Source organism: Oryza sativa, chromosome 1 (genome assembly GCF_034140825.1).
Source record: "Oryza sativa Japonica Group chromosome 1, ASM3414082v1".
Classification (NCBI taxonomy): Eukaryota; Viridiplantae; Streptophyta; class Magnoliopsida; order Poales; family Poaceae; genus Oryza; species Oryza sativa.
The window spans coordinates 31,908,069-31,930,172 of record NC_089035.1 but is presented as its reverse complement, the minus strand read 5'-3'; the positions used below and the strand labels follow the sequence as shown (position 1 = coordinate 31,930,172).

The following is a 22,104-nucleotide window of genomic DNA, read 5'->3' as shown; positions in this document are numbered from 1 at the left end:
AGCTGGTTATGACTATACAGAGAACGGTCTCGTTGTAGACACGTCATATTTAAAAGTTTTATAAAAAAATAAAAAAAATTCATGCATAAAATACTATTCATGTTTTATCATCTAATAACAATAAAAAAACTAATCATAAAAAAATTAAATAAAATAAAAAGTTAAACGTTAAACATAAACAGTGGAATACTGTACTTATTTTAGAACGGATGAAGTATTTATCATGTTCATCAGCGTAAAAATAAAGAAGTGTTAAAAACGCTACAGATGAGATTGTACGATGCGAAGGAGAATCTCCCGGACACGCCACATGCAGACATTTGAGAAATCTGTTCACAGATCTCGCATGCAGCCCGACCGATTGGAGTATTTGAGTAACACCACTAGACCAGCTAGACCCACACCCTTTCATCAGAGTACGTTGAGACTGCTACATTTTGACTGGTTAGGCTGCCCCAATCTAGATTTATTGCACCGTTTTGGTAGGGATCATCTGCCCCTTTTTATACTACCTTTTTTTAGACCGATCGGCCGGAGCAAGGCCCGGCACGCAGAAAGCCATACGGCTAATGAGCAGTCACAACTCACAATCCACTTCACATGCTCACGCAGTCACGCTTCTACAGTTCTGCTCTTCTACCTCGGTTTAAGTCCATTGAATTCGGCGTGTCCAACCGCAGCCAGGGGCTCGATTATCCCTTCCCTTGAGGCGTTCACGCTTAGGGTAAAACGAGCGCGATGCTGCACGCGTGGAAGGTTTAATTTAGTGTAGCGCGCTAACCGATCGATGAGAAACGCTGCTGGAGTGCTGGGGATACAGCGTTGCATGTGCTTGGTTGGCTCGGTTGGTGACCGGCGATTTTGGCCCAATCCGCTGTTGTTAACGAGCATTTTGTTTGAGACTGTTGACGAACTCTGTGATGACTGTGCTATCCGTCGACCGTCGGAACTCGTGACGTGAGCGCCGTGAATTTTGAGTCGGCAGGTTTTGAGCCGTTTTGCTTCATGCTGTTCCGCTGGGGGAATCATGCCGCAAGCAGGAATCATGACATAATTCAGGGGAGAACCATGACGTGCGGGCCGGCAATTAGGCCAGCAAAATATGGCCCATATATGTATGTAGGGACAAGAAGAGGTTACAACTCGTAGGCCACAAGCCCACGGATTTCCACGAGTGCCGGAATACAGGCCCAATTATTGTGGGCTCAACCTTCGGCCAGGAGACACTACCTTGTCACTCAGCTGCAAACTTCGGTTGCACCCAGCACGGAGCCACCGCCCAGCTACAACGGGCAGCAGCCCGGACTCATCATCGAATACACTACACCATTAAAATTTTAATTTCCGAAAGGATTCTGTGGTAGAAATTTTGCAACAGATACTAGGAATATTTGAGTTTGTTTGGGCTCACCTATGCCACACTGACTTCCCCCCGCCGCTCTAAAAGCAGTTCTTGGGAACCGAAATTTTCACCCAACAACCTATCCAGACATACGGCAGTACTAAACAGATGGTTGTATCATCGAACGGCTCACGTTCTAGATAGGTGGGAGCATGACCAAGAAATGTTCATCATATCTAAGACGATTTAGGACTTGATTTTACAGCCACAGATAATCAGACCGGTGCCGGCCTCTTAATTAGCTGTAACTTTTATTTTAGGTAATGAATTAGCTGTAACTTAGGCAAGCTCAAGCTCTCACATTAAGGTGCTCCAGCAAGTAACCCCACATGGGTTGCTACCTCGCCAAGATTCCAAAATCAGCACCGGGGGGAAGAGTGCCCCCTACGTCACTTCGGGTCCCAAGCAATGCCGCTAGCAAGAGCGTCGAAGACGAATAGTATAAGAATGCCCGCCGGCTCGCCGCGGTCACAGCTGAAAAGGGCTCCAGGTTAACCGGGAACGAGCGCTGGCCGGCCAGGCCGCCATGGAAGAGTTCCAAGAAGCGGACATCCTGTGGCCTGACACGGCGGCGGTGTCGTCACAGGAAGGCGCGCCGTCGTCGGGGATGCGCTACGAGCTGCAGGCGGCGTCCTGCTGCTCCGCGTCGTCGAGCGGCGCGTCGTTATTCGGCCCCTGCTCGCGATCGGAGGAGTTCCTCTCCGGCGCCTCGTCCACGGCCGGCGCGAGCAACGACGACGAGGAGGAGGAGTTGATGGAGGCGGACGTGCTGTGGCCGGACACGGCGCCGCAGCCGGACGAGCAGCCGCGCTGGGGTGCGAGCGGTTATCACGGGTGGTCTCGCGGCGATCTTGGACTGGCCGGACGGCTCGCGGCCGCTAAGCGCGAGGGGTGGAGGCCGGCCGCGTCGTCTCCCATCGACATACCGGCCAAAGTCGCCGCACGTTGCCGCTAGCTTAGCATCGCGCTTCGCGCGCGCGCGCGCTGATCGATTTTTGGTCTCGCGGTAATTGCAACTGCTACTGGAGCTGGGAAGAAATGTTAGCAAAGTATGGATCATTTTAACGCTCATGAACGAGAAGTTGGAGTTGTTTTTGGATATATTTTAAGTTGTTTTGTAAGGGTTTACTTATTTTAGGTAGAGATCATGACGTTTACATTGCATTCTATTAATTGAATTCCAATAGAACAAAACTGTGAGCAGTTGTTTTTTTTTTCCTTATGTTTTTCAGAACAGAGTTGGAATTGTAATTTAGACGGGTGTTGCTTTTCGATACAAGTACTACTCCTATCTTCTTTATTCGCTTTCCCTTTTTTTCAGGGGATTGATGTAACTTCGTCTAATTGTAGAAAGATAATTGAGAGAATAGGACGTTTGTCCAAACCGAAAGATATATTCTTGCCTTCCTCGGGTTCTTTTGCAGGCAGGGAATCAGGAATTCAGGATAGGAGCCGCGCTTAGTTCGAGTACATTTGCAGCACAGAAAGCTAGATAGCTCCTTCAAGCCAACATCTCGAAAAGAAAAACAAGACTTGCTGAATTGGTTTTCGCCTAACAGTATAATTACAGTTGCTAGCTCCCAAATCTATTTTGGTTGGATACACCCATGTTGGTGTGGAACCTGGGTTTTATAAATTCCTATTATTAACTTAAAAAAAGGCTCTCAAATCTATACTTAGTTGGCGAATAAGGTCGTCCTATCAGACAATTTGGCCAACCTTTCTCCCAAAATGGCTTCTTCACGAAATCTGTAGCCAATCGTAGATATTCCGATATTTTACACGTATTTGCCAACTAGAGGTCACTTGAATCTGAGTAATGCATGATTTATGAGAAACATCACGGATTTCTATGAACCTATAACTTAAAACTGTTTTTTTTAACACAATCTTATGATTGTGAAAATCCTTATATACAAAGGTCGAAGACGTAAATCATCTTGCTTATAAAAATAAGTACAACCAAGAAGAAACTTGGTTATTAGAGAAAATTATAAGTCTGTCAAGAATTAAACATGAGATCTTAGGTGTTACAATCACACACCCCATGTATCATCTTTCTTATTAAAGAAACAATTAAAATAGTTATTATAGAAGAGTTTAAGCTAGATTGGCAACATTGATTATATGATGTCACAACTAATTAAATATGCCAAGCTTAATTTGATATATAATTCCCTACTAAAAGATTGATAAATCATTAGAGAAAAATAATAAAATCTGACAGTAGACAGTAGCCGCATAATTGACACATAACTTGTTATTTCCTCCGTCTCAAAATATAAATACTTTGTTTTTTTCACATGGATTATAGAAAGATATATGAAATTAAATGGGAATCGTTGTCACTGATTTGAGATGAGAAGTAGCCAAGTAGGTAAAAATTAAATGATATATGGTTGTCATCAGGGTTTAATATTTTTGGCTTGGGCCATTCTATCGACGGTCACCGATATATCAAAATTTCTAAAACTTTGAAAAAATGTTGGTCAATTTTGAACAAAATATTACCAAATTCACAAAAAAAATTCGGCCAAAATAATATCATATCGTGGGGTAGGGGTGGGGGGTATGAAATTTTGGAAATTTTATTCCGGAATTTTGAACCCTGGTTATTGGTTAAGATGAGGCAGTAGACAAAGAAGTTACTATATTTTAGAATGTAGGGTGTATTTTTGTTTCTCTAATTGTTACACCGAATTTACTCTTACATACTCATGAAGTGACATAATAATCATAATCTATCTTTGTCATATCGCTTTCGTACTATTTGGATTGCATGCAAGAATCTAATTTCATAAAATATTTCCTAATTAAGACAACTTGATCAAGTTTTGGATAGCTTAGTGGCGTCATCCTGTTTTCTCTATAATGTAAAAGAATAATTTTATTTGAGAGGTACTTATTACCATAAAAAATTTACCTGAACCTGACTACATGTTCATGATTCTTCTTATCCCAGAAGCAAAGATTAAACGCACTTACAGTACTGTTTTTATGGTTTTTTTAAATTAAAAGAGCGCGCTGACCAGGAGCTTTAGGATTACACACCTAATAATTTGTATATATGTACCGTATGAGTAGTAGTATTAGCGCGCGTCGGCGCGTGATACATATACAGATATACTTTGGTTTTTTTGGAGAGTGATTCCCACTGCTAGAGTACTCCGCCGCCCTGCCGAACAATTGCACGCCAGGTCCAAGCACCGTTGATTGCTTCAGTGTCCGTCAAGGGCTTCTAGTTTGATCCATAACCCACGGCAGCGACCTATCATTCCGTCAAGGGCTCGCCGTCTCTCAGCACCGGCGTATCTGTCTTAAGTACGCCAGCTAAAATAATTCCAAGTCCATGATACTCATAAAAAAACATCAATCCACGCTAAAAAAAACTGGCATGTTTGGATAATTGTACTGTATATATTATTGGCAACCCGGCCAAAAAATTGTATTATTAGCGTCTAATTATAGGATTATTTATGATAATATTCGTCTTCTTCACTCTAGTCATTTAGTCAAGTACGTACTCAAGTACTGACACGAGAAAGGGAACATGCGTGCACCGCTGCATGCACGTCGGCGTCGACCATATTGTTCCTTTCCGATCCGGATCTGCACTGTCAAGAAACCGCGAGCTACCCAGCCGCCGCCCGACGCTTACAGTCCACTCTCCACTGCGCCCGCATGAGTCATGACGCCATGCGCCGCGTCCCGCGCTTATAAATTAATCCCGGGCATGTACACGCGAGAACGGACACTAGCTAGTGCAGGCAAAAGGAGGATACGCATATATGGAAGAGCTGCAGGAAGCCGACGTGCTGTGGCCGGCGGAGCACCACCGCGACTACGAGCGCTGCCGCCACCATCACCATGCCGCGCAACCCGCGGTGTGCCCGGTGGCGCCGCTGCGGCCTTCATCGTCGTCGGCGCCCGTGCGCATCCCCGCGCCGACGACGACGACGTTTGCGGGCGCGCGCAGAGGCTACTACGAGGACGACGGCACGAGGACGGACTACTCCGCGGGCGCCGGCGCGTCGTCGAGGATTGTGCCCCCTCACGTTTACGTCGCGGCGGCGAGGCGGGGCTCCGAGGGGAGGACGGTTGCCTCGTCGGTGTGCGTGGGGCACGGGCGCACGCTCAAGGGCCGGGACCTCCGCGCCGTCCGCAACGCCGTGCTCCACATGACCGGATTCCTCGGCGGAGGCCCCGACGAGTACTAGCTAGTTGAGCAGCGCGCGGCGGCGTGTTTCGTTGCATCGTGTGGATCGATCGAGTTCGTTACTTTGTACTAGTGTATATCAGATTGTTCAGATTGTAAGTTTTTTTTTTCCTGACGGGATATCATCAGATTGTAAGTTGGTCAGAAATAAGGTGGTTAATTAAGACCCGAAATCATCGGCGTCAGAGAGATAAGGTGCATTGTAATTAAACATGAGAGGGGCCGCTATTATCTGGCCGACGTATGTCATGCTGATTGTGCCAAAAATAACGAAGGTCTGATTTCACGTACACCATTTCGATCTCATGGTGTGGTGCACTCTGCACTGTACTGTAATTCTGTAAGTGTTTTTCTTGAGACTGCAGATTTGTCGTTATTATTTGCCGACGGAGGCTTGTTTGATCATGAAAAGAAAAGGGTTAAGAAGCGACCAAACACAACAGGCGCTTGTAAAAAGAAGACACAGTAGTAGCAGAGCCGGTCTCCACTCTCCATCTTACCAATTTGGTCTCTACCATACCAATTTGTCGTCCTCAGATATATTGGACTACAAGTTGATCATTTGCACACCAACCATCACTGATTTTCTGGCGACTTTGCATGCACTCGGAATTTCCTGGTGGTTTGCTGTCCCTTTCGACGATGACGAAATATTGGTGATATACTAAAAAAGTTCAGACAAGGCAGGCACTTCAGAGACAGGATCGCAGGAAGTGGACTACTTGCATAAAATAGGCCGAATCCTCCTATGCAGCAGCTGGTTCGTGCACAAGACGGTGTGCTGATTAGTTCAAGTCCGGCAAACCGTGGGCTGGATAAAGCATATATATGTTGCACCAAATCTGCCCGTTATGTCTTATCTGGAAGATTGGAACACAAAACAATACTAGAAGAAAGCAAATATACCCTGAGGAAGAATTCCTCCGGGAACGTCTCCCCTGTCAGTTCTCTCACTTTTTCTATAATATAAAATTAGCTTGTTGGGTTCTTTCAAAAAAAAAAAAAACCCTGATGAGTAGAGATAGACCTAGGATTAACTTTATGAAGCCTCTCGGAAGGATGTCCCCTCTAGAAAGCTAAACCGGCTTGATGATTTTGTCTCATCTGGTCTAAGCTAATATTCGAGTAGGATTTTTTTTCCAAGCTAATGACACACATACACAAGAAAAAAGAATCACCGAAATCAAAGTATTTGAAGCGTGTATTTGGATCAAACAATCACAAACTATATATTTAATCCATATTTACGCAAAACTACATATTTAACGACAAAGGACCATAAAACTAGATCTAGTAGTCTTATAAATTATCATAAAACTACACATATAGTTTAGAGTTTACATCCCTAGTAGCTAGCACTATTGTTCTGTTAGAGTTCTTGCCTCTTGGGTTTGTAATAGTATTATCGCTGAATTTGTAACCTTACATATGTATTTATGTGACAAATTTAATGCTAAACTAGAAAAAATGCCCGTGCGTTGCAACGGGTGAATGCTATTTTAATCTTATTATTGTTATACGGTTTAGTTAGGATAAAATTTATTTTAGAAATTCACTTGATATTTTTTTTAGAAAATCATGATATGCAATTAGGAGTCTGATTTTCATCTCAAGTTAGCACGTGAGTTTTTTTAAAAATATTTCTTATAAGACTCTTTTGTATTTTCCAAAACAAACGAACTTAAAATCCGACTCAAACACGGATCTGTATTTCCAAAAGCAAATAAATTTAAAACTGACTCAAATACAGATGATGTACTAAAATGCCGGAAAAAAACATCTCCAATTTTTTTAATATTAGAGATAGGTAGTTTCCAGTCATTAGCCTTTCGGCTTATAAGCTGCTAAAAAAATTTAAATATTAAAGTCTTAATTTTAGAGTTAATTCGACGGTTTTTTAACTGTAGTTTATATTCCAGCATTGTCTTAAACCGTAAATAATACAAATATAAAAGTTTTATTTATGAATTATTATTTTTTCTTATATGACATTTTATGAGTTATCAGTCGCAGACCAAATGATTTGTTTCATGGTTTTGTGATATTATGGATCTAAATATATTGTTTTATGATAATTTTATTAAAATATAGTTACGTAGTTTCTAAAATTTACTCAATTTTTTTTCGATCCATGCAAAGATCTTCGGCATTTTTATAAGAAACGGCCGTGTTTGGTGGTGGGTGTTGGGAACCCATCACCCACGCACGGAAAATAGAGCGGTCCATTAGTGCGTGATTAATTAAGTATTAACTATTTTTTTAAAAAAATAGATTAATATGATTTTTTAGCAACTTTCGTATATAAACTTTTTATAAAATAACACAAAAGACAGAGGGGAGCTGGGAACTCCTGTATCGAACACATACACAGCCCTAGTAGATGTGAGGGCTGAGGCTCTACTCCTTGGGAAAAGTAACAGGGAGTGTCGGGCGGAAATTTGAGTGAAAAAAAAAATACATGAGTGACATGTAGCAAAAACCAAAATGATAAATCGAAGGCCCATGTGGGTCTTGATCTATGAAGGCCGGAAATGACAGCCCAACCCACTGGAGCAACATAATGTGTCGTCCCCTTGGGCCAATTCCATACCCTCATGTAAGCCCATTCACTATCCTTCCAGGCTTTCCAGCCCACCGCTCCACCGATCTCGTCCTCCCTTTTGCGGCTTGCGAATGTCAACACACTGTTTTCCCAGTGCCCCGGCGGCCAGATCTCCTCATGCCACTCGTGCTCTTGCGCGACGCCTCCCCGTCCCGACTCCAGAGGACCAGGTTCTCCTGGAAGCAGATGCGCGGCGCGGTTCACCCGCCGAGCCGGACGTCGTCGTCGCCTCCGAGGAGATCAGCTCTGATCACCTCCGTCCCGGCGGTTCTTGCTCTGGCCTTCCTCCTGATCCTTGCCGCCGGCGTATTCCTCTACTCCGGCACCACCACCACGCCGTCCCGGGCCGTCACCTCCGCTGGCCGCGTAAACGAAGCACGTGGCGGGGGCCATGCTCTGCTGTCCCCGACGGTGGGGTCCATAGGTGGTGCGCGCGCCATCTGGGAGCTCCCCGCGGCGCCGGCCAGGGCGGTCCTCTTCGTCGCCCACGGGTGCCACTGCCGCCCGGAGAACTTCTGGCCGCCGTCCCCGCGCTGCCCCGGGTGCGTCGGCCTGCCGGAGGACGTCGCCATCACGGAACGCGCGCTACGGAGGCGGTTCGCGGTGCTGGCCCTGGCGAGCGCGAGGGAGTGCTGGTCGATGGGGAAGGAGGTGAGCGCCGCGAAACGTGGGATCCGGTCCTGGGCCACCGAGAACGGCCTCGCGGACCTTCCGGTGGCCGCCCTCGGCGCGTCCTCCGGCGGGTACTTCGTCTCCAGGCTCGCGGCCGAGATGAAGCTCGCCGCCGTCGTGCTTATGATCGCCGAGGGCTCCTTCGGGCCGGGCGGCGCGCCGGCCGGATACCCTCCCGCCATGTTCCTCCACATGCCAAAGGACCAGCGGAGGGCGGCATTGGTGGAGAGGAATTCCAAGATGCTGCGGAGCAATGGCGTTGAGGTGAATGAGCTCCGGAGCCTGGAGCTCCCTCTAACCCCGACGATGCTGTCCGACAGGATCCCGGGGCTGAACCGGGGATTGTCCGAGAGGATCTGGAGGGTGTTCACGGAGGATGGATTCGTCGATGAGAGAGGGTTCATGAGGAAGGATGGCCGCGCAACGCCATGGAAGGATGCAGTGGTGAAGAGGGGATTCTGGGAGGAGGTGGCTGGGTGGGCTGATCACATCCAGGAAGAGCTTAATCTTGCATATGGATACCATGAGATGACGAGCTTGCACACTGATGAAATGTTCGATTGGATTGAGGAGCACCTGAGCTGAGGTTTATGGTTGATTACTCCTAACCCTTTCGTGATTCTCTAACTAAATATGAAAACTGTACTAATTGGAGGATCCGAGAAGATGCTGCAATCTTCAGCTTGAGGAATTTCTGTAAAATGAATTAGGAGAGAAAAGGTGGGACGATATTGTTTGTGAAAAATAGACTTGATGTTAACTGCTGTATATTTCTTTCGGTTGGCTCTTCTGCAAATGGACTATAAGAAGCATAAACACAGACACGGAGGTACTGTAGTTTAGTAAGGTTTTGCTCTGATCTGTAATGGAGTAGTATAGTATCAGTTCTATGTGTATCTAGATAAATCTTTTGATGAATATTGTTGCATTCTTGTCTCTGAACAGTCGCACTTTGGTGCTGAAGCCACGGTTTAATTGCTAGATAGCAGATGAAATAGAAAGAGAATTGTTATTTTCAACATTGCATTGTCCCCTTGTTCTGTTGTTCGTATAATTGCAGATAAAACAGGCGTTCATTTTGCCTGTATAGAACTTTTCATTCCCTTGTCCGTAATGTAAACATTTGGCGCCTCCCACCGTGCAAACATCAAATGTCTAATGCATTATCTTTTGGTTAGCTTCATCCCCTTCATGTATCAGACATGAAATTTTCGTTTGTCTGGTCAGCTGTTCACCTAGCCAAAAAATTCTGGATTGGCCTTCCAGATTTGCAGTTAGAGACTCAAGAGTGCAACATGTTGTTCACTAATGTTTTGTTATCCAGTATTGACAATGGTTGGGGTAGGCATATGAAATTCTGAATGTGACCAATCTGGTGAGCATCAGTCATCAGATGGCAAACTGTATACGGCTAGACAATGCCAGGCATATCTGGCGCATCTCAAATTGTCCATATGAGTTCGATTTCTGGACTTGTGATTCTATTTCTGCAATCTGCACTCGTGTTTCAGGCTTTCAGCTCGACGACTTCACTCTATCCTCAAGGCCTTCGACTGAAAATGAACCTGCTAGCTCTTGATGCGTATTTGTCCCTTCAGTGAATCAGTGCCGCTGGCACAATTGCACGCCGCTGGCACAATTGCACGCTTGCACCTCTCAGTTCGTTTCCTGCTTAGTTCTTCAGTTCTTCACCCTCCAGCCAAATTAACGACAAACTTTAACAAGCGAGCATGTTAATGTCTACCTTGTCCAAATTTTCATCTATACAAACTGATAACGAAGAAAAATATACAACTCAATAAATATCGTCTGGTTTTCTACTTTGTACGATTCACCACGTTGCCCAACCTGATGTGTGCACGTCAGAATTGGTAGCAGCCAATACAGATAGGGGAGAGAGGAATTCCCTTCCTCGGATTCTTGGCGCGCATGACGTCGTAGACCCGGAGAAGATTGAGCTCTGCAGCAACAACCCAAACACACAAAGCGGTGCGCTTCCACTTCCACAGCGGGCTCATGCGGAGTCATAGCAGAGCCATTCTCGGGAGCCTCCACCTGTGCCCTCCCGCGGTCAGCAACCGTATCGCTACCTCCCCGCGCTATATATGCTACCTCCCCGCCATACGCATACTCCCATCTCGGTGCACCTTAATTGCTCTCTCTTCCGTAGCGTATCTGATCGATCGATCGACCAAGGTGGTGACCATGGAGGCTTCCAGGAGGTGGCCATATGCAGCTTGGTTTATGGCCGTTCTGGGTTTGGTCGCCGTGTTTTCATCGTCGGAGGCGTACGTCTTCTACGCCGGCGGCCGCGACGGCTGGGTCGTCGACCCCGCCGAGAGCTTCAACTACTGGGCCGAGCGCAACCGGTTCCAGGTGAACGACACCATTGGTACGTGTATCATCTCGATCATCCCCTCATCGATGTATAACTACGTGTTTTTTTTTTTGGTTTAATCGTTCAAGTGTACGTGCGGCGCGTTTCTTGGCTCGCAGTGTTCTTGCACGACGACGAGGTTGGCGGCTCCGTGCTGCAGGTGACGGAGGGGGATTTCGACACGTGCAGCACGGGCAACCCGGTCCAGCGGCTCGAGGACGTCGCCGCCGGCCGCTCGGTGTTCCGGTTCGACAGGTCCGGCCCTTTCTTCTTCATCAGCGGTGACGAGGACCGGTGCCAGAAGGGGCAGAAGCTGTACATCATCGTGATGGCGGTGCGCCCGACGAAGCCGTCCGAGGCGCCGGAGCCGGCCGGGGCGGCCGGGCCTGTCTCTTCCAAGTCGTGGTCCTGGCAGGCGTTCCCGCCAGCCGGTGCTACCACCCCGCCGCCGCTGCCGCCGTCCTGGGGCTCGGCGCCTGAGCACGCGCAGGCTCCGGGCAAGAGCTCGCTGGGTGGTTCTGGCGGCGGGGAAATGTCGCGCAGCAGCTCGCTTGGCGCGCCACCGCCGACGTCCGGCGCGGCAGGGTTGGCCGGCGTGGTTGCCAGTGTTGTGGTTGGGGTTTTAGGGGCTTTGTTGATGTTCTGAAATGTTGTACACTGCCACACTAGGACTGGGCAGGACGCCAGGACGTTCTACCTCCATGGCGATCATACAGGTCACAGTGGTCAGCGAGTTAGTCATAGTTAGTTTGGTAGTTAAATTAGTATAAGACTTAAAACTGATGCACAAAATAAAGAGAACGCTGTTACACGTACATGTATGGATAATGAAGGCACATGCTCGACTATAAGTACCATTGGCCTTCATGGTTCAACGAGATGCATAATTTTGTACAATATTTTCTTCGGATATTGCCCTGTTTGGATCCAGGTAACATCAGATATTTAGACACTAATTAGAAGTATTAAACGTAGACTAATAACAAAACCAATTCAATAAGCCTGGACTAATTCGCGAGACGAATCTATTGAACCTAATTAGACCATGATTAGCGTATGTGATGCTACAGTAAACATGTATTAATTATAGGTTAATTAAGCTTAAAAAAATTGTCTCATGAATTAACTCTTATTTATATAATTAGTTTTATTATTAGTCTATGTTTAATACTTTTAATTAGTGTATAAACATCCTATCATTCATCCCAAAGTGCTCAGTACATCTGGAGTGACTTCAATTGGGCCATTCTAATAGTGGCCCAAGCTGGGCCTATAGAAGTTCTGGGCCGGACTGCTCGGTGTGGCGTCGCGTCCTGGCAGTCGAGACGGGAGCGCGTCTGGAATCTGCGGAATCGCCGGGAGGGCGCGCGGTGCCGCTGCCGCCGAAGCCGCGGTGAGGTCAGTGCCCCGCTCTCCCCCTCCTCCTATAGTCCTATTCCAGCGTCCCGTGCTCCGTGCCCCCGTCGCCGTCATCTCCACACGGCTCCGGCTCGGGGCGCGCGGTTGCGCCCGACGAGGCGTCGACCGTTGCTGCCGTCCGCCATGCGGCCCCCGATCGAGGAGGGGGTAACAGGTAACTATTTCCCCTGGCTCGTTGCCCATTGATTTCGTCGACGGCCGCTGTCTCGTTGCCCACTGATCTCCTCCGGCGTGCCGCCGTTCTCCTGCCGCACGCGCCGCCACTCGCAAGTGCTCCACCTGCCGGCCAAGCCAAGCTGTAGCTCCGCTCTTTGCCCAGCTTTGTTTTCCTTCCATCTCCCACTCGCGGAGACCCTATTGGGGATCTTCATATCAGCGATACAAAATAACTCATCGTCTATTCGTCTCTACCAATCCTGCCGCTCGTGCTCTATTGTTTTCCATGATTTAAAAGGCCTGTTTTGCAATGGTGGACTGGTGGTACTAGCCTGCTAGTTTCTAGTTCCGAAGATCTAGGGTTTCATGTGCACAATGCTGCATTGTAGTTGCTCCCTCCTCCTTTTTTTTTCCCTGTGGTGCGAATTTACAGCATGGAGTACAATGTTGGCGTGATGAATCAAACTCGGACCAGTCAGATGAATCCATTTTGGATCAGTCAGATGAATCAGACTTCACCTCTGACTCTGATGATTTTTGTGCACTTATGGTCAGGATAAAATATCAAGACATTCATTATCACAAATCAGAACGATCGATCATACTGATGATCATACTGATGGAAGTGCTTTTGATAGTGAGCCTAACACAGAAAATTTGAATCTTGTATTTATGGCGATAGAGCTAGAGCAAGACATGGTGCTAGCAATGGCAAATGACAAGTTGAGCGTTTGGATTACAAAAAACTGTATGATGTATGTATCCTTATCCTGATTCTTCTATATAGTGAATTGGTTTTCTTTTATCAATGGTTGGTTAGTTGGTTAGTTTATGTAGGAAATAAATGTAATCGATAAGGAAAGACATATCAAGTAACAATTAGAGGGACAAATATATGGCTCATAATACTACATGTACAACTCACATAGCTTAGTTAAATAAACTTAGCTGATAAGCCATGCAGCATCTTGTAGTATGGTTGCTGCCTTGTTGTGCACAATGCATTGCAACCAAGTGGTTAGTATTTCAGATTTTCAGTTATGTTAACCTGCTGATAATATACTTCGCTGTATTAATGGTGTTAAACAAGAGATTATGTGCACGTGTGGATGTGTATTTACCCATGCATATCATTGGAATTATATAAAACACTCACTTTGCTCTCTTTTTAAAATAGCATATCCCTTGCTATTGATTAAGCACCCAACATGTCGTGCCTTTGATGCACTCTCCTAGTTTCCTTTGGATTCACTGCAGTGAGCAGCCGAGCTCCACCTTAGTCGCATGTTCATACTGTTAGAGCTTCACTGCAGGCCAGTTGGAACCAGTACCAGCATTCTCGGTGGCCCGTCATACCCTAACTGAGAATAAGGACAGGCCTAAATTTCACAATAAGCATTGATGAACCAAATCCTAATTTATTTCTTCTCATTTTGTTTTTCTCTCCTGTGTTTCTTTTCTAGTTGTAGCCAGAGCATAAGACAACACTTCCAATGAAAGAGTATTTCTTGATTCCAGGCTGGTGATGCTGTTTTGTACTAATGTTTGCCAATCTTTATGGAGGCTTTAAACCTGTAGCTCTTTAACGAGATTTGCAATTAGTAATGTTCAAACTGATGCATTCTTGAATAAGAAAATCGTTGGAATCCATTGCATATATGATTGGATATTACTAACTTCCATTCCATTTATTTCATATTTTCATGTGGGAATCTACAGGAGGCTTATGGAAAAGCATCATCTGATTCAAGTGATGATGAAGAGTGGTAGTACACATCAAAAGGGAAATTTAGAAGACAATGTGCTGAATCACCTCAGCATGGAAAATGATTCTCTAGAAGAGCACCAGTTAGGCACCAGAATAATGAACATACCCCACTGAATGTAAGGCTTTGTGATTCAGTAAGTGAGCAACAAACTGAAGTGCTTTGCTCCAATAGCAATGGTAGCATAGCCAGAAATAAACACTTTGGTCCTGCAATTAATCAAGTATAAAAAATTAAGTGTCTACTTATGTTAGTCAATCTGAACTTCCCCACAACCACCACATTTTAACAATTAAACCAACTATCCTCTCCAGCTAACAAATAAGCTCTTCTTTGGGAAATGCACGATCCAACTTTATGATTCTAACTTTTGATATCTCTTTGGATATTAGGTTGGACATGCATAATCTAAAGTGTAGATTTGTCTCGAAAGTACTTTTGGATATTTTTATCATGCTTTATAAACACATTGTACAAAGAAACTAGCTGAATTCCTTGTGCGTTACGTGGGACTAAATTAAAGTTCCATCTTTACTTCGAATTATTGGTATGCAGATAATTGACTTCATAATTTGCATGGGAATCAAATCGCTTATTTATTTTATTTTTTGTTCTGAATTTTCAGTTATCTTGTATTATATTTAGTGTGAACTCTTCTAATATATTTTAGTCCGAATTTAAGATATTTATGAGTTGTATTTTACATGAATTAGTTGTTTTAATCTAGAGTATTATAATCTGGACCCATACCATTCTCAACATTAAAGATTTTGTTTTTCTTTTTCTCCAATGACCTTGTAATATCTAGGCCTTGATTCTCAAATTGTTTTAATAAAATATATAATAGATTGAAAGTCAAAGTTGAGTTTTGGACAGTGTTAATGCCCAAACCATCCCTTATTCGTCACTGGAGAGTATATTGCTTACATTACTAAATTATTTCATGGACAACCAATTTTTCTTGTAGGACTGAAGGTATATTTCAAGGAAGATCCGTACCCTAGTTGTGCAACAAATAAAAATCTTGCACAAAGAGCTAGGCCTCACATTCAATCAGGTTCTAAACTGTGATCTTTGTTCTTCCTCCCATGAGCACTTTTGCGGGGCTGTCACTGTATTTCTCCTCCTGAATAGAGTTTCTGTTGACAGGTTAGTAAATGGTTTTCTAGTACTTTGTCATTAATCAAGAGTAGCAGCCACCAAAAAAAGAGAACAACATTGAAAACCATACAGCTGAGAATAATAATACCAATACTGTTGATAGCATAGAGGATCGAATGAAATGGTGATGGAAAAAGTAAGTGTAGATAGAAATGAAATGATCTCTGAGGAAAGGATGGAACACAAACACACAATAATCTCATTGAAGGTATTCCAGTAAGACAAGATACCAACTGTGGGCAGAATGTGGTTGTGAATTCTAATGTGGTCAACCAAGATTGCTCTATTGTCTCCAAAGAAATCGACTTGCTAAAATGCGGTACTAGAGAAAACCAGGGCAAGTAATGCTGGAACACCAGAAGTTGAGTCCACAGAGAGAATGATCCCTAGACTAGAACATGCAGATGAGGCTACGCGAAAGGCAGTACAGTGGGAGCTGAGAAAGATGAAGACGACGGGTGAAACTCCCTAGTGTTCGGATTATTTGAGGACTCTCTTATTCAGGTCAAGTTTTGGATGCTGCCTGTATCGCTTAATGTCATAGTAACATGCTCATACGTCATAATGGGTTAGGCCCATATAATTAGGAATGGACTAGATGGGTATTGAGTAACATTGGATCTGGTGGTTACGTAAATAGAGTGGATGCGCTGCACGCGGTTGGGGATGGGTGAAAGGAGACATGTGAGGTGGCGTCCAGTCTGGAAGGACGAGGGTGGGCCAATTAGTTGCGTCGAAGCAAAGATTTTTTTTTTGTTCGTATTTATAGTCACAGAAGCCTGGTTACTGTTGCTGTTATGTTTGTTCCATTTGGAGCCTTGGCTGTTCATCCAGAGTTTCTGATTGGATAACTCTTGGAAATTCATGCTGCCATACTCCGGTTACAGGAATGGTTAATCGACTGTAAAAGTGTTGACATAGTCTGTAGCAGACAGTAGATGTGTTGTTTGCCGTGCCCTGTAACATAGGAGTATTGAATTAAGAGTGCCAAGTGAACTGATGAGAAGTATTTGTGACTGAAATCTATACCTCTGTTTTTTCACCTCCAACTGTAGTAAGCCATTTCATTTCGCCCATCGCCAGAATGTTTGGATGATGTTATCTAGCAACTGCAGTTTGCAACTGACGAATCTGCTTAATGCTGCATCGTTAACTGGTGAGTGCTGTGTGTGAACTTTAACCCTAAAGTAAGCTTTCTAAAGAAATCCCTAAGCTATGTTAGTTATGAACTACTTGTGGTGTTGTTTTTAGTATCTTATTTATAGATGAACTGCTAAATATAGTTCCAAAGAGAGATCAAAACAAAAGGCTGTCCTTGTAAAAAAATAAAAAGGCTTTTATAGATGGCTGGGCCGGAAATCTCAATGGTAGGCCAGTTTCTCTCTTCCCATGTGTGTGTACAGAACTATAGATAGGACCATCTGGAAACGGCTCCCAGCCAGCCGCGGAGCCGCTTCTACTCCCACGCCTCTCCGCGTTTCAAATTCAAAATCCAAAGGGGACAGCGCCACTCGCACCACCCATCCCCCATGGCGGCCAACGCGTTCTCGTCGCCGGCGACGGGGAGGACACCGAACCCTAAGGTGGCGCCGTCCCCTTCCACCAGACGGGCCGCAGACTCCGCCGCGGCGGCGGCCGCCGCCGCCGCCGCGGCGTCGGACTCAAAGGCGCGGTTCGAGGCGTACAACCGGCTGCAAGCGGCGGCGGTGGCGTTCGGCGAGAAGCTCCCGATCCCGGAGATTGTGGCCATCGGCGGCCAGTCGGACGGGAAGAGCTCCCTCCTGGAGGCCCTCCTCGGCTTCCGCTTCAACGTCCGGGAGGTCGAGATGGGAACCCGCCGCCCCCTCGTCCTCCAGATGGTCCACGACCCCACCGCCCTCGATCCACGGTGCCGCTTCCAGGTGCGCGTCCCGCTTCTTCCCCTAGGGTTCGCAACCCTCCTCGCCTCTCTCTCTCTCTCTCTCTCTCTCTCTCTCTCTCGGATCAAGCCTAGCCGAGCCAACGGCTCATCAGCCCTGTGTTTGTGCGGCGCGTTTCAGGAGGAGGACTCGGAGGAGTACGGGAGTCCCATGGTTCTAGCCACGGCCATCGCCGACCTCATCAAGCAGCGGACTGAAGCGCACCTCAGGAAGATCCAGGCCGCAGTCTCGCCCAAGCCCATCGTCATGAGGGCCGAGTACGCCTACTGCCCCAACCTCACCATCATTGACACTCCAGGTTTCGTGCTTAAGGTAAGTACAGGTGAAATTAGGACTTCTCACACCTTAGTGAATATGGTTGCTTGTTAAATTGAGACTTGGCGTACCTCTATGGAGAAGATTGCTTGTTAGATTGTGACTTCTCATACCTGAATGAAGAAGATTGCGTTGGTTGCTCTGTCAGTTATGTTCTTAGTTGATAGAATTGTTGTGTTATTTTTGTAGGCTAAGAAAGGTGAGCCAGAGAGTACTCCAGAAGAGATCCTGTCAATGGTGAAGTCGCTGGCGAGCCCACCTCATCGCCTCCTTCTGTTCCTCCAGCAAAGCAGCGTTGAGTGGTGCTCATCACTCTGGTTGGATGCCATCAGAGATATTGATCCCACTTTCAGGCGCACGATGATCGTCATCTCCAAGTTTGATAACCGCCTCAAGGTATTCCTTCAGAACAATCAACATGTGTACATAGGGTTTGATTACGTCTTCTCTGTGAGCTATGATTTGTACTGGTGTTGTGGCTTATGAAAATGCCTCTGTCTTGACCAATTGAAGGAATTTACCGAAAGTTGGGAAGTCGATAGCTACTTAAGCGCAAGTGGCTACCTTGGGGATAATATACACCCGTTCTTCGTGGCTCTTCCAAAGGATCGTGGAACAATCTCCAATGAAGAGTTCCGGAGGCAAATTTGCCAGGTTGATATCGATGTGTTGCGTCACTTGAGAGACAATGTTAAGGGTGGCTTCAATGAAGAGAAATATGGACCATACATTGGGTTCAGTTGTCTCAAGAAGTACCTGGAATCTGAACTTCAGAAGAGGTACAAAGAAGCAGCTCCAGCCACCCTGGCATTGTTAGAGCAGAGATGTAGTGAAGTCTCAATGGACCTATCCAGATTGGACTCCAAACTGCAAGCTACATCTGATGTCTCTCAGCTGAGAAGATCAGCGATGCTTCATGCTGCTAATATCTGCACGCATTTGGTATGCAAAGAAGACACATCCTATACTTACCGTTTCCATTCTAAAGGTTGTTGCTAATTTTTGTGCTGGAACTAATTGAAATTTTACTTTCTTACCATAGCGCTCACTACTTGATGGAGCAGCTGATCCAGCACCAGAGCTATGGGGGAAAACTACTGAAGAGGAACAGATGCATAGTGGTATAGGCAGCTGGCCTGGCATTAACATGCCTGTAAAACCACCCAACTCCAGTCTTAAATTATATGGTGGTGCAGCTTTTGAGAGAGTAATGCATGAATTCCGCTGTGCAACATACTCAATGGAGTGTCCACAGGTTTCAAGAGAGAAGGTATGTTTTAGATTCAAGCACATGTCTACAAAATTTTATGTGAAAGTTTGCTTAATTTGTGGTACTGATATCATCAGGTTGCAAACATACTACTTGCACATGCTGGACGAGGTGGGAGTAGTGGGTTGACTGAGGCAGCAGCTGAGATAGCACGTGCAGCTGCACGATCATGGCTTGCTCCCCTTATCGATACAGCATGTGATCGGCTTGCATTTGTTCTCCAAAGTCTATTTGACCTTGCAATGGAGCGATGCCGCTATCAAGACTCAAAATGTACGATCTGGATGCCTGTGGGGTTCATCTCACTTCCTACAATTACATGGTTACTATTAATCTTGAAACTGATTTTGACCATCTTTTATGATTAATAGAAATAATTTGTTCAGTGTGATACGAGCAGACAAAAGACTTGACTATTAGTAGTTTCTGTTGGCCAACACACACTACTGGCAAAATATATATTCCAATTCTTTTCACACCAATGGTCTGCAATTAATTTAACTGCATTCCTCAACTCTGTGATGTGTTTTTTGCTATTACTTGTGATCACGTTGTCCATGCAAAATTTATATGGTCAATCATTTTCATGGGTGTTTACTGGGGGGTTAGTATTTTGTTGATATTAATATGGATCACTTGTGTATATGTTTATCTATTCAAGCTTTTGATATTTAGCTAATATATCATCTTTTCATTTTTATGTTGTAAGAACTCTAAGAGTATCTCATTAATTTCATCGTTTGCATGGAGTTATAGCTGAGCCTTAGCATATTTTAGAAGTCAATTGGAGTCCACCAATTTGTTCAATGGTTCTCATACTTATTATATTTTCCTGGCAGATCATCAAAATGTTGAAGATATGGATGGATATGTTGGCTTCCTTGCTGCTCTTCGCTGTTCATATTATAAGTTTGTCAAGGAATTGTCCAAGCAATGCAAGCAGATAGTGAGACATCATCTTGATTCTGTTACAAGTCCCTACTCTCATATTTGTTACGAGAATGACTTCCTTAGTGGTGTCGGGTCTGTGGCAAACTCCATGCATAGGTTTAACCACTTCCCGGGAGTCACATCTTTTGACCTATCAGACAGCGGTTCTGCCCTTGAAGAAGCTCAGGAGAATGTGCCACCAAAGGATCGTCAACATATGACACCACCTGCTAAAGGAAATGAGTCAAAGGAAGTTCTTAGAGAAAGCCAGCTGACGGTTCCTGAGACACCTTCTCCAGATCTGCCAGTTGATATGAATGGTGGCAAGAAGAAAGACAACGGAAACTTGAATGATGGTGGTGCAAGAAAAAGACATGCAAGGATGGCAGCATATGCAAACAGGAATCATCATAACAATGTGATTGGTGGTGATGACCTGGGCTCAAAATCTGGATCATCATACTCCAGCATATGCTCAATATCTGCTCAGTATTTCGCCAAAATGCGGGAAGTCCTGATTGAAAGGAATGTACCCTCTGCACTGAACTCTGGATTCTTGACCCCATGGTATGCCTGATCTTTCAATTATGTTATACACACATTTTGTTGTCTTTCTTCTGTTCAGTTTGGTAGTTATTCGAAGTACTACAATTGATCTATTCGACCACCTTATCACATCCTTAACCCACTGACTGATGAGTGTTTGCTGTCATTGATGTTTTTATCTTGCTGAGAACATATGACCACATTAAGGACTTTCCTTTGTGAGGTGTGCTTCAAACACTTTCATAACCCAGAAATTCCATGTTCACCATGGTTCCTGTGACACAGTATATAGGCAGTGAATGAGTAAAATATTTGGATTTTCAAGAATAACCATCTGAATCACTATGTTGTTAAAATGTACTCCCTCCGTTCAGATTTTAAGACTTTCTAGCATTGCTCATATTCATTTAGAAGTTAATGAATCTAGACACATATATATGCCTAGATTCATTAACATATATATGAATGTAGGCAATGCTAGAAAGTCTTACATTGTGAAACGGAGGAAGTAGAATACTATATGTCATAAGTACAGTAGATAGTCAATATTAGTTATGGACCGTATATATTTCTGGCATAGCTGCTAGCCTGCTACTGCACGTAGAATTGATAGCGTGGTTAGTAGATGCTAGCCTTTTAAATTTGTGTGCTTGTCCAGTACACGTGAGTTTTGTCCTTCCCTGATATGTGTACTCCAACTTATGCAATGCAGTCGTGAGCGGTTGTTTTTGGCACTTGGCTTCGAGCTGTTTGCTGTTAATGACGATAGATTCATGGACATGTTCGTGGCACCTGGTGCTGTTGATGCTATCCAGAACGAGCGCCAGTCTCTGCTGAAACGTCAAAAGATTTTGTTGTCCTGTTTGAATGAATTCAAGAACATATCGCGGACCCTGTAACAAAGATTTTTCTGGTGCCTAGTCTACAGGCATGTATGATGTATCCAGGAGCTTCAGTATATCCGTAAAGATGATACATCGGAGTTCCTGGTGAGTTTCTACTGCTGTTTGGCATTTTTTAGCTCAATGCTTCTGTTCTTAATGCAAGTAGTCTTTCTGTTGTCAAATTCCTTATTGACATGTCGTACCACTTTTCATCTGTTCAACATTGATAACCTCCTTGTTAAAAAAATTGGCTATGATTGAGAATTAGATTAAAAAGAGAACGTGTAGATGATTTGATGATCTCAAATCGTACCAGTGTGTGCACAACTCCTAAAGAACACTTATACAAATCATCTTAAGATACAACACCATCAGTATTGCCCTTTTTGCTCTGTTGTTTTGTCATTGTATATGCAACGGGTGGTCTGGTTGGGCTGTTTCTTAGTATTAATTTGGAGTTGAGGTGTGT

At 44.8% G+C, this 22,104-nt stretch overlaps 4 protein-coding genes and 1 pseudogene across 4 annotated transcripts; all 5 read left to right on the top strand.

Annotated features, from left to right (window-relative positions):
• The first annotated feature begins 5,151 nt into the window (after positions 1–5,151).
• LOC4325548 (protein S40-1) lies at positions 5,152–5,860 on the top strand. The gene has a single exon (XM_015790782.3). It carries the CDS (start codon positions 5,191–5,193, stop codon positions 5,617–5,619), a length of 429 nt encoding a protein of 142 aa, XP_015646268.1. The 5' UTR covers positions 5,152–5,190; the 3' UTR covers positions 5,620–5,860.
• Positions 5,861–8,312: 2,452 nt separating this feature from the next.
• On the top strand, positions 8,313–9,911 carry LOC9270858 (uncharacterized). The gene has a single exon (XM_015773736.3). It carries the CDS (start codon positions 8,338–8,340, stop codon positions 9,475–9,477), a length of 1,140 nt encoding a protein of 379 aa, XP_015629222.1. The 5' UTR covers positions 8,313–8,337; the 3' UTR covers positions 9,478–9,911.
• Positions 9,912–11,027: 1,116 nt separating this feature from the next.
• Positions 11,028–12,146, top strand: LOC9268422 (early nodulin-like protein 1). Its single transcript, NM_001409404.1, has 2 exons — positions 11,028–11,284; positions 11,389–12,146. The coding sequence occupies exons 1-2, from the start codon at positions 11,098–11,100 to the stop codon at positions 11,913–11,915; spliced, it is 714 nt and encodes a 237-aa protein (NP_001396333.1). The 5' UTR covers positions 11,028–11,097; the 3' UTR covers positions 11,916–12,146.
• LOC136355492 (homeobox protein HAZ1-like) lies at positions 11,971–14,987 on the top strand (annotated as a pseudogene).
• Positions 14,988–17,211: 2,224 nt separating this feature from the next.
• LOC4325546 (dynamin-related protein 5A) lies at positions 17,212–21,817 on the top strand. The gene is made up of 8 exons (XM_015769194.3): positions 17,212–17,672; positions 17,811–18,002; positions 18,195–18,401; positions 18,519–18,947; positions 19,048–19,275; positions 19,353–19,548; positions 20,115–20,772; positions 21,464–21,817. The coding sequence occupies exons 1-8, from the start codon at positions 17,301–17,303 to the stop codon at positions 21,648–21,650; spliced, it is 2,469 nt and encodes an 822-aa protein (XP_015624680.1). The 5' UTR covers positions 17,212–17,300; the 3' UTR covers positions 21,651–21,817.
• The last annotated feature ends 287 nt before the right edge of the window (positions 21,818–22,104 follow it).